General features: G+C 38.9%; 1 protein-coding gene across 19 annotated transcripts in view; it reads left to right on the top strand.

Moving 5' to 3' along the window:
- TRAF3 (TNF receptor associated factor 3) overlaps nt 1-12,316 on the top strand; it is a 70,997-nt gene that overhangs the window by 29,316 nt on the left and 29,365 nt on the right. For 17 of the 19 annotated variants that reach the window (XM_040557267.1, XM_040557278.1, XM_040557280.1 and 14 more), the window contains one exon: nt 9,377-9,633. In XM_040557267.1, coding sequence (XP_040413201.1) covers nt 9,392-9,633 — 242 coding nt within the window. In that variant the 5' untranslated portion in view covers nt 9,377-9,391. Of the gene's footprint in view, nt 1-7,765; nt 8,396-8,819; nt 9,017-9,376; nt 9,634-12,316 lie in introns of those variants that run through there. The other 2 variants (XM_040557275.1, XM_040557277.1) reach the window with 2 other exon arrangements.

The following is a 12,316-nucleotide window of genomic DNA, read 5'->3' as shown; positions in this document are numbered from 1 at the left end:
ACTGTGATTTGAAGAGTATTCATGAGGCTTGAAACTGAGGATCTATATGATTAACAGTGGAAAAGAATAGCATCCATTGATAGTGTTTTTTTTGCTGTGTGCTTATTTAAAAAAAAAAGACTAAAAGACAGCAAGACTTTTTGATTCTTATTTGGTGAAGTCAGATTAAAAGATGATGGTGTCTCGAGCTGATGTAGTTTAAAATAAAGATGTTTCTGATTAAATCACGCAGCAGGCTTTTTTTTTTTTCTTGAAGTCATATCTCAGTAGGAAAAGTGACTTTTTAGGTCGCTTGGTAATGAGACATCTTTATCTAGGACTTTGGCCAAAGTGATTTGGACAGGACATCCACTTTAATCCTTGTTGATCCTTGTTAGGATTTGTCACGGGTCGTTCAAATCTGTTTCCTCATCATAATAGGCGTAACTGGGAAGCAGCATACATCTTCTCATCTGGATACATGTGATTTTTCATTACTACTTGTAACATTTGGAGGAATGACTTCTATGTTGCATAATAAAGGTAAAAGAAATGTTAGACTTGCTCTGAAGTGGAGGAAATCTGGTCTGATGAAAATAGATTTCCATAAAGACGGAGTATTCAGGATGCAAATATAAACAGGTTTTGCTAGCGCTCTCTTCAGAGCATAGATAAAACAGTTCTGTAAAATGAAACTACCTTTAACTTGAAACAGATTCTTATGGCATTCCCAGAGCATTCAATCTTAATCGTTTGTGATAGGTGAGTGTCTTTCCTTTGGAAACATTGAGCCAGAAGTTATGAAAATACAGGGTGTTGATCCACTTCCTTGATGTGTGACTGGCATATCTCAATTGCGGACTTCCCCAGAACAGCAGAGGAAGAATTGCACTTTGTCCTGTGGTTATCTGGTTGTCTCTTGATCTTTCCTGTTCTTTACATGCTTCTACTAAAAACCTCATATAGGGCTGTGGGTCCCAGCTGGGAGTTAATTTCATAGATGACATGCAGTAGCCTGGTAAGTTTTCTTTTTCTGACCTATGTGTGGTGAGGTTGGACAGAATGTCTCTCATCTGTTGTCCTGTGAACCAGGTTTTCAAAGCTTAAGAGATCTTTGATTTCTAAAAGAGGCTTTTGATTTCTTGTACTTCAGATGATTTTATACTGTGTTTTGGTAGCCCACTGAGATTATGAAGTAATTATTAAGAGCTGTAGATAGCAAATGCAAGCTGAAATACAAGCACTTTTTACTACTGCCTCAAACTGAATCTTGGTTGTTTTGCTATCGCATATGTCACGATTGGAAAGAAATGATGTTAACTTTCAAAAAATTAAGTTATACATAGAAAAGCTGACTTTGTAAGCAGTACTAAATTACACTGAATTACTTTTCTGCTGCCTTTTTTTTTTAAATAACCTAAAATCAAATCTCTCTTTGAGTTGTTACTCCCACCCCTTGCTGCAGTTTATATTAGACTGGATGTTAATTATCCTACTCAACATTGAGTAGTTATTAAAATTGTCAGTCTCTGGGCTTTTGGATTCCAAAAAGAATGAATACTACATTATTATTTACAAATATTCCTATTCTGAACTCTTAATAGTGATGTAATTACTGCTCAGTGTAACAAGTATGTTAGAACTGTTTCCATGAAAGTACAGTCTAGCAGGCTTGCTAAATTGAGCTTGTTGTATTGAGGTGCTGTCTTGTTTAATGCTGTAAGTCACTTCACGTGAATATGTAGTTGAAAGAAATGGAGACAAAGAAAGTGTTAAAAAGTTAAAAGAATAAAATATGAAACTAACTTACCACTCATTTTCTGCTATTCAGTAATCTTGCAAACTGGAACACAGGAAGGACCCAGTATTGTAATATCTGTGGTTCAAGTGACATGCATGGTTGTTCTTTTTGAAAGTACTTCAAGATACCAGATCTTTTTTTATACTTACGGTTTCCCAGTTCACCTCGGAAAAGAAGGAATAGTCTATACCATTCAACCCAAATCCAGTTTTGCTATTGGTTCAGTAATTTTTAGTGCATAGAGCCCTTAAACATGGTGAAACCTGCTTTAGTTGCTTGAGAGCGTAGCAGTTCATGTATAAGGATAGGCCTTTTCTCTATACCAGATCATATTGTAATAGCTATAAAATAACTTCTTCACAGCAGGAGTTTTGAGCATTGGAGCAGGTTACTCGGGGAGGCTGTGGTATCGTCAGTCTTCAAGGTTTTGAAAACTCGGCTGGGCAAGGCCTTGAGCAGCCCAGTCTTTGAAGTTAGCCTTGTTCTGAACAGGAGGTTGGGCTAGATAACCTCCAGAGGTCTCTTCCAAGCTGAATGATTCCAGGGTACTGTACCTAATAACTGACTGTGAAGAGCTAGTGAATGGCCAAAGCTTCTCATGCAGAGAGTACTCAGTCTTTCCCGTGTGCATTCAGGTGCTTGTATCCTATGTGCTTATATCCAAGTAGTGATTCTTTTCCCCCAACTCCCTGTTGATTTTTTTTTCTATTTTGTATGTTATATCAAGGTCATGTTCAAAGTTGGTTTGCATTAGTTTATGCAAGGAAGGTGGATGCTTATGCAAGTGTAAGATGAAGGTTATAGCAGTTAAAATACCCAGTTCTTTTTACTACATGAAAAAGTTTTTACATGCCAGTGCTGCTTTTATTTTTGTATAGGAATTAGTATTTGAATGTGTTGCATGAAAAAACGTGAGGGATGGTCTCATGCTTTTCACCGTGTGAAGTTATACCTGAAGTTGGTGACTGCAACCCTCCCCTGTCCTCCCTTGGTGCCCCTCAGAACTTCCCCACAGAGCATACACTAGAAACACCGAAGCGCTGGTGGTTGATCCTGTACATGTTGTACAGAGACAGTAAACAGTGCATCAAACAGAACAAGCGCATGGAGGGGAAAATCATTAATTTCCCTGTACAAACAAGAAGAGGGAAGTGACTTTTGAACTTGGTACGAGGCAAAATCAATGGATGATCCTGTGCTTTCAAACCTGCCGCTCCAGTGCTGATTTGGTCACTACCTAGATACTTCTGTGGTGAGGGTTAAACTATTTACGTTTTATTTCTCAGTTCTTCTTCTGTGCCCCTGCTCAGACTCGACAACTGTGGAGCTTTGGCCTGAACATCAGGCCAAGGTGGTGCCTGGATGCTGTGAGACCAGGCCTCTGCAGTGAGATACCTCGTGCTCAGGAGCTCTGGAGTCAAAATACCCATGGCAGTCTTCCTGCTCAGCTTTAATTTTTTTTGACATTTATTGCATTGGATAAATTGATAATACGTTGTCACCGATATACTGCTTTCAGCTTGCATTATTGTTTTAACCAGTCATCGTGTTATGGCAGTATGTTGTATATTATAATTGCATTCAGAAGTGCAAGCAAAATTGAGTCGGTAGACTGTCTAAAAGATAGTAAAAGAGAGGTGTATGTTCTTTTCAATAGGTATGTACTAGGAATTTATTAGAAGCTATAAAATGCTGAAAGACAAAGTTAATTTTTTAATTGTTTAATTCTGTGCGATAACTTGAAGCAATAACTTTGTGATAGAAACACGTAGGCTAGGAAGACTGAAGAACTAGAAATACCACTGCAAGTAAACAATTATTTGGTTCTCTGAGCATATCTTGTAAATTACAAAAGAAAATTCTGTGAAGACTGAAACTGAAGAAGTCTGGTGTCTGGTTTCCTACAAATCTGTGCACTATATCCCCTTCTTGACCCAATTCTCCCCCTTCCTCAATAATTTTTTTTAAAAAAAAAAAAGCCTTCAAACACCCTACCTTTCCCATTACAGTAATAGGGAGGATAAAGACCACCCAGTTTGCCTAGACAAGGGGGAGCTGGTGGTTTAGATGTGGCTTATGCAGACTGGCCAGCTGATAGACCACACAGGCGGTGGTGTTTGAGGTTGCACTTTCCTAGCCTTTTACTCACTGGGATGCTACATTAAGTTTCTCTTTCTGTTCCCCACAGAGCTGCCCGTTTTCATGAGACCTGTCTGTACAGTTGGTTCCCAGTTGGTTGTGTTGTATTTTTTTCAAGAGGCTGATACATGAATGGAAGGATGGATAGAAAACAAGGAGCCCTATTTCAGTAAAAACTAGGTTTAAGAAGAAAACACTCCATATTACCAAAAAATGACCTAGTTAGGATGGGACACTAAAGCTTGCGTATTCTTACACTTGGATAAAAATACAAATGCTGCTCTTTGAAGAGGAAAGGCTGGATCATCTTAATTGGGCACTGTTCTGTTGTGATCTTTAGCTCCCATCCAACTTCAGGTTTCTTCTTTCAGAGCTTAATTTAGGTATTGTGTGTGCAGCACTGTTCTCTTTGGGTAACTTCTGTTGTTAGTGTAGCTTGCAATTTGATGGAAAAGCTTTTCTGTCCTAAGTAAAACAAAAGTAGATTATATCTTTTATCTTCATAACATAAACATTTTATTGAAATAACTGCTTGACCTTTTTTGATTTTAAAGTTTTGGTAAAAGCTTATTTGCTTTATATTGTCAATGTATTGAAACTGTCTTCATGCAGAACTTGCTAAGTAGTAAATACTGCGTTCCATTTCTAAATGAGTTTTTTGGGGGTTCAGTAAGAGTTACAGATTGTTTTTGTCTTTTTTTTCAGATGTAAATTTATTTTAGATTTTTTTAGAAGCGTTATTGTATTTCTAAGTTGCAAATGAGTTTTATTCCTAAAGAGCAAATAAACCGAACAACAAAAGCCAACTATGTGGCATAATTCAAAAACTTTAGCGCAGATTTCTAGGATGTCTGCCCTCTCTGCAATGAGAACAGCATTCTTGCTTAAAGGAAAGAGAAAAATGCTGTTTTGGTAACTTCCATGCTGTCTAATTCTTGGAACATCTTAAGTCAAGTCGGTAAACTTTTGCTTCCAGTTTCTAATATTAGTATGAGTTAAGAAAGAAGAAATTGTACTGACCTTTGTTGCAGTATGTGCAGCCTGAAATACTACTTGACACCCTAGTATCTGAGGCTGGACCTCACTTGTATTAAGAGGAATGACGAAATAGAGCTCAGCGAGACGTGACCGACTTTGGGGGAGCAAGCGTGTCACAGACATGATGACCAGAGAATCTCCGCTTTTGTTACTCTGAAGAAGTGTGACTCTAAGCTTATGCTGACTGCATGAGAAACGGCTGAAAGAATTGTAATCAATAGTGGACAGAACCAGCCTTGGAGATTGTGCCTCTTTTTCTGTGTTGATCTGTTCTGAATGATGATTGTCCAAGATTTAACAGTTTGTCCAACAGACTGAGTTTTAAGATGTCCAAAATTGATTCTTGTTATTGTGATGACTTTTCCCAGGGGTAAGAAAGCTGGAGCTTAAGGAAGTAGCTAGTGGTGAATCAGGAGTTCAGATTTAGCTTGCTGAACAAGGACTGAAGTCTTTGACTTGATGGCAGCTTGCCATGCCTTTAGGAGTCAGCAGCTCCCACCAGAACTGGCATATCTTGAATGTTCTAGCCAGGCTCACCTCCCTGCTTTCTAGAAGTGGTTATCTTTACTACTGTAAGCACGTAGTATCTTACTGAGGTGTGACTTCAAAAGTGCCTCTTGTTGGCAATTTAAAACCTGATTATGGGGGTATAATCTGAGTCCCGCTGTTAAGAGTCCTGGAAAGGAAAAGACGATGTTGCAGATGTCACCCTGTAGTGGTATGTAAACCATAATAGAAAGCTGTTTGCAAAGGGGTGGCAGCTGAATTGTAGTATTTGCACTTGTGTTCACCATTGATCTCATATACGTGTGTAATAGCACGTAACTCATGCCTGAGGATGTAGCTCTGTGCATACAGTAGTTTGATTTGTGTGTGCAGTTTGCGATGAACATCAAGTCTCCCCACCTCCTTGTTAAATGCAGTTTTTGGGTTGTAATAAAGAGGTTTTAGTGTTCTTTTAAGCTCAGTTCTCTGTTGTATTTTTATTGCAGCACTTTATGAATGGCTTCCTGGTTTTGCTGCCTAAGAAAATGCTGGCTGTTCAGAGAGCTGTGGAAGAGAATTCCTCACCAAGCTGGCTGCTGTAGTGCTGCACTTGTTTAGCTTTTCTTGTCTGACATACTACTTCATGAAACAAAAATAAAAAAGCTGAAGAGCACAAATCTCACCGTTAAGCATATTGGATAGTAAATTTTATTTATCGGTGTGCTTTCTGGTTGTTTTCTGTGACATGATATTCAATATACCAATTCCAAAAGGGGAGTCATGTGGAGCACTGTGCAGCTTATTTTCGTATGAAATCTCTTTTTTTCCAACTGACAGTTCAGCCACTGAGCAGTTTCATATCTCTGTGAAACTCTCACCTGCTGTTCATTTGGCATTCGGTACTCTTTCTCAGCTGAATCTTGAGTATTCTTCTTTTCACCCCTGCCTCCTTGTGACCATTTACTCAGTTTCCATGAAGAAATAATGCTTTTGAAAGACTTTAAATATCCGATATTTAGCTTCTTTTTGTTTTGAAGAAACAGGATGAGGAAACAAACATTCAGTATAGTTGTTTTGTATGGTGCATAAGTTCAGGAACTTTGTGCTGTCTTGACTTGCCAATTCTCCCTGCAGCATCTCTTTAAGTGCCTCTTTTTCTGTTTGTTTTGTGGGTCAGAATCAGGCCATGTCTTGTTTTATTCTGGCACTCTAAGGAAAATCACGTTCCCCGTATTTGTTGTTCTCACCCATCAATGTGCTTGAAGCTGGTGGTTGACTTCAAAAGTTGACCGAATGGTAGAAGTCTCAAATATGACAAAAGAATATGGAGTTGCAGAGGGAAAAGAGAAATTAGTATCTGCATGTTTTAAACCAACAGGAAACTGAATTATAGCTTTTCCTGCAATCGTGCACAAGAAACAAATCCCATAGGTAGTTAAGTTTTACCAGTTCAGCTGCTTATGGAATAACACTTTTCCTCTTTTTCTAATCTCCTTTTCCCTTGCACCCTTCAACAAAAAGCCAAGTCCTAAGCTCATGATGGGGTCACCTCTGCCCAGCCATGGATGTTCAGCAATGCCATTGGAGTTGGGCAATCTCTAATGCTAAACTACTTTCATTAGCCGCTTTCCTTTCTCACTCATGGCAGTTCTCTTAACCTTCTTGCCTCCCAGACTTTTGTTCTCAGCATCACGTCTCGTCTCTTGTGTACTGGTTGCAACCTCTTGAATTGTCTCTTCAGTGCGGTCGTAGTCCGCTTTTATGCTTGCTGCTGAAACGCTGAAACTTTAGTTCAGGCTTTGCTTGCTTCCCTCGTCTAAATTAATCTGAATTTCTTCATTAAAGAGAAGTGCAAATTGCTTTCAGTTCAGCACTGATCTTTCTCTGCTTCAGACTGCAGAGTTTAATGCCTTGGCAGAACAGTCTTTGAAGACTAGATAGGCAGACATTAACTCAAATTATGGACCAGACTATATTTTTGATTACTGTAGAAAATGTGGTTTTTATTGTTGCTTTGAGTACAACGCAATCATTGAATCTATGTACTCAAGTTATGAGGATGGCTTTCCTCAGGCTTTCTCTGTATTTGATGGAGATACGGAGAGGCTTTCCCCTGGGATGGGAGGGCACTGAAGTGTGGATTCTTCACTGAACACCTTTACTCATGTTTAGCTGGTGTTGGTAAAGATATGAAGTGGTATCAGTGATTTTGTCTTTTAAGAAAAACAGTTGGTGTCAGAGATGAATGAAATTTCCTTGTCTGTTTAGTCTCTGTGGAGAATTCTATACCTAAAGTACAGATACAGAAATGATGTACAAGAAAATACATTTAATTACAAATACTTGTTTTGAGCTTGGCAAGGGAAACTAAGAGATTACAAAGTGTGTACATGAAGGAAGTGTAAATTTGTGTATTTGGGAGGTCAGGTACTTGACTCCCTTCGTAGTGTTTGTGGATGCTCTTTCATAACTGAGAAATGAACTGGGCCTCATTTCTTCTTTCTGCTTCTTAAAATTGAATTATAGCTTTAGTGATTAGGGAGCAACTGGAGCAGTAGAATAGGCTTATGCCTTAAATGTCAGTTAACGTGGAGAGAGAGCTGAAGAAGGCCTTTCTCTTGTAAATAGTGAAGTATTTCTCTTATGTAAATAGGTGTTTTATCCTCCAAATATGCTTGATCCTTCATGTGCTGAGGTGGTGGGTTTTTGTTTTGTTTTTGTATTTAAGAACCTGTAGATTTTTTGACTGCAGGATAAGGTGACGAATGACAGGATGCGAGGAAGTGGCCTCAGGTTGTGCTGGGGAGGTTTAAATTGGGTATCAGGAAGAATCCCTTCACAGAAGGGGTGGTTAGGCATTGTGACAGGCTGCCCGGGGAACTGGTGGAGTCACCATGCCTGGAGGTGTATGTAAGAGACATGGATGTGGCTCCTTAAGGACGTGGTTTAATGGTAGACTTAATAGTGTTAGGTGATGGCTGAGCTTGGTGGTCTTAAAGGTCTTTTCCAACTGAAACGATTCTGTGTTTCTGTTCTAAGATTCTATAAGCAAGGAAGTTATTCAAAGCAGGTTTTCAGATTTAATCTGCAGTGTTCTTCCTCTGTTGCTCTGCTAATTCATTGCATGCTGACCTAGAGGTATCACAGTCCAGGATAACAGCTATTGTAATTCAGTCTTCAACTGCATTAATTATTTTCTCAGCTGCCTGTCAGTTGTGCTTCATCCTAGTGAATTAATCAAGTGGCCATGTTATGTCGACGTTATCTCATCTGCCAATTAGAGTTGTGTCACCTGCTCTCTTCATGTGAGAATGTATGATGAAGAGGTTGGAAAGCTGTTTAATGAGTAAAAACCTGATGTTTTGTTCTAAAACAGGCTTAGAACGGTGCGTCTTATACATTGCTGTTGCATGAGATAGACAGGAGAAGCTGGCAATGGAGCTGTGTAGGTTCCAGATACCCGTGTAGGAGAGTAGTGGTTGTGTGCTTTTTGCAGTAGCATGTGAGCAAAGTTGAGCATGGCACTGTACCAGCACACATTGTCATCCGCACACCCTGCTGCTTCCTCTAATGGTACGACTTCAATATTACTGATGTTTTTCAGTGACAGGGATAGAAGAATAAAAAGAACTCTTCCTTCTTGTTCCCAGAGCAATGCCCACAGATAACTAAGGCTATCCTTTCAGGAATAGGGCTTAATTCTTCACCTTCTAGAGCCTTTAAAAATGTAGAATGCTTTATGGAGTTGTGAAGCTTAATACACCTATGCAGATGTGTTTACTTTATATGTGTATTGTGTGCGTGATGTGTGGAGACTCCTTTCTTAGCGCTTTCTGTTTTTACATAGTCTGTCGGATGCTGGATACGTTTTGTTTTATTTAAATGGAAAAAGCCTTCATTTCTCAGAGGTTTTCTTATTTTATTTCTTCACAGAAATTATCTTAGAGCATGGATGCCAGTAAGAAGACAGAACCTCCTTTATCTGTAGAAATGGTACAACAAAGGGCCAATCCCGATCGCAGTCCTTCAGCATCAATTTATGTTCCAGAGCAAGGCGGCTACAAAGAGAAATTTGTAAATGCTGTGGAGGATAAGTATAAATGTGAAAAATGTCACCTCATCTTATGCAATCCTAAACAGACTGAATGTGGACACAGATTCTGTGAGACCTGCATGAATGTCTTGCTAAGGTAACTCTTCTCATACTGAAACGTATTTAAAACTTGTGAACTGCTGAAAACAGTATGAACACCACCATAGTTCTATGCATACATTAAGCTAATGCCTGGGGCTGGAAGTAGACTTCATCTTGTTGTTTGCTTGCTTATTTCTTATCTATATGCTGGCACAGTAATTTGTGTTCTCTGCTGGGTGAAGATGAATTAAACTTTCCATAAATATTGTTGAAACTATTGGTAATGTGTTTTAATTCCATGCAGTGTTAAATTAAGTAAAAATTGCATTGCCTGGAGTGTAGACTGGGTAGCTATTTTGGTCTAGAACCCATTTAATAATCTGGAGCTGTGGCTGTGTGAGGAAGTGAGCCTGCAGAGGCTCATTGGTGATAGTACCTGACCTACCTGTGGACCTGTCTTTGCAATTGAGTGGTGGGACCCTTGGGTAAATGTCTCGTCTTATGGGGAAATGAAGCTCCACAAGCATTCTACATCTGTGGCCTGGGGCTTTTTGTTTTGTGGATGCTGGCTGCTCTGTTGCTGAGATGTTTGGTCCAGAGTGTAGAATATGTGAGTGTATGTTGCGGACATAAAAATAAATGTTGAGAGATGCAATCTTTGCCAGTGTAGGTAAGAATAAAAGTGTGGCTATTGAAAAAGGAGTATCTAGCTTTTAAGAAATATCTATGCATCAACGGAAGTATATTTCTTTGCCTCTCAACTTTGGTGCATTGCCAGAGATTGTATTCAGCAGTGTGATTTTGACACTTGGTCTGATATTTGGAGACCGTTGTCCAAGCTTTAATCTCCTGGTGTAAATAAGCAGTCAATACTTCCATTTACTCCTGGGAAAGCAGAGGTACAGAACAAAATGAGCTCGCTGGACATTACATATAGGACTACTAATCTAGAGAGGATTTGTCTTTGGAAGCTCTTGGTGATCTCCCATTTACTTCTTGTAACCATTTTAATTCTAGACAGTAGGCTATATTTCACTTGGAGATATTGTAAGCTTGGGAAGGTGCAAATTAAGAATACATGCAATATGGCAAAAGAGGTTGTAGGACACTACGTTACCCTGTCATGTGATAAAGAATAAGATCTGTACGGGGAAATACCAGTGCCTGCAGCTCACTGATCAGCTCCTGTAGGTTTTATGCCACAGCATGCCAAATTGAGGAGGGGGGAAAAAAAAGGCTTTTCTTTCAATACACATTTTCAGTTAAGGTGTAGCTTGTTTTAAGAAATGCAGTTATTTCTTTCTGAATGTATGTTTTGGAAGGCTCTTACATGGTTAATAGCAGTGACTGCAGAAAAGCAAACACCTGGCATGCTTGGATGTGTACAGATGGACAGAGCAGACCCTTAACAATCTAAGCAGTAAGGATTCTGGCACTGCTGGAATCTGGGCAGTTTTCCTTCCCTGCTGCGAGACATGCACATGTGCTTATTACAGTGCAGCTAGAATATGTGTAATTTTACCTTCCTGTTTTTTTAACCAGTCTGTTATTGAAAAGAACACATGGGTAAGGCCATCTACCACGCTACTCTGTCATTGTAGTTACTTCACCATATTTAAGTGCCTGTTGCAAACAAATCCTTTAAAATTAAATTTATAGTTTGTTTTTTAACAAATAAAAAGTGTGCCATAAAACAGGAAGCAAAATAAGTTTAAATTGTTCCTGTATCTGGCACCAATTTTTTTGTTCAGTGTTGGTATGCTGCTGTGCACACTGATTACATGCTAGCAGGTTATTTTCCAGGGTTATTTGAGGACAAAGAACTGGGAGTCAGTGTAGATAACAAAAAAAAAAAGTCCGCTCAATATGCAGCTGTAGCTTAAAAGAGCAAGTAGAGTGCTTGAGTGAATTCAGTAAAAGCGAGGAAATGATGACATTGTATTGAACACTATATGCGCTCAAGTAGATTAGTTTCCCTCCCTTCCTTTCTTTTTGTTTCTATCTAAGAAAAATATCACAGATATTGAGGCTACAAGACAGTGAAGATGCTCAAAAATACATTAAGACATATAGAATGGTCACTTCAATGAGTAGAAGCCAGTGAGGTGATTTGAAATAACTATACTGAACTATACTGATTATATAAAATAATTATATCAATTCAATCTTCTACATTGATCTGCAATGCTGCAAACAGCAGCAATTTGCACAGTCTGTTGGTGAGATGCTTTACAAAAGAACTTACCGAGCTGTTAAATAGTGCTTTTCATCCACAGATCTCAGTGCTTTATGAGGGAGATCAGTATGGTTATCCCCATTTTACTTGGGGGAGAGGTAGCTGCAAAGAAATAAAGGGATTTGTACTAGATAAAGGGAGCAGGGAACTGTAACAGCTACTAAAACCAGGACAGATTTGAGAGAGATGGACACGTATCCTTTTATGGTAAAAATATTTAAAATTCTCTGTCAGAGAGAGTAAAGTTTAATTGTGTGTTGTTTGAAAAACATCTGGGTAATTGAAAGATGCAATATTTTGCCTGTTTGCAGTGATAGAGAAGGAACAAGAATTGTGGATCAGGTGCAGGCTTTTAAAATAGGGGATGAATTTTGATGACTTGAAGAAAACCACTGTGCAGGTGTCCAGAGGCATCATGGTGGTCTTATTGCCTTGGGAATGCCAGACTGTTCCAAATTTTTGAAGTAACATCATGTTATCTCATTATAATAAACTGTATTCA

Source organism: Cygnus olor, chromosome 5 (genome assembly GCF_009769625.2).
Source record: "Cygnus olor isolate bCygOlo1 chromosome 5, bCygOlo1.pri.v2, whole genome shotgun sequence".
NCBI lineage: Eukaryota > Metazoa > Chordata > Aves > Anseriformes > Anatidae > Cygnus > Cygnus olor.
The sequence above is the reverse complement of the archived record's forward strand: the minus strand, read 5'-3'. Positions and strand labels throughout refer to the sequence as shown.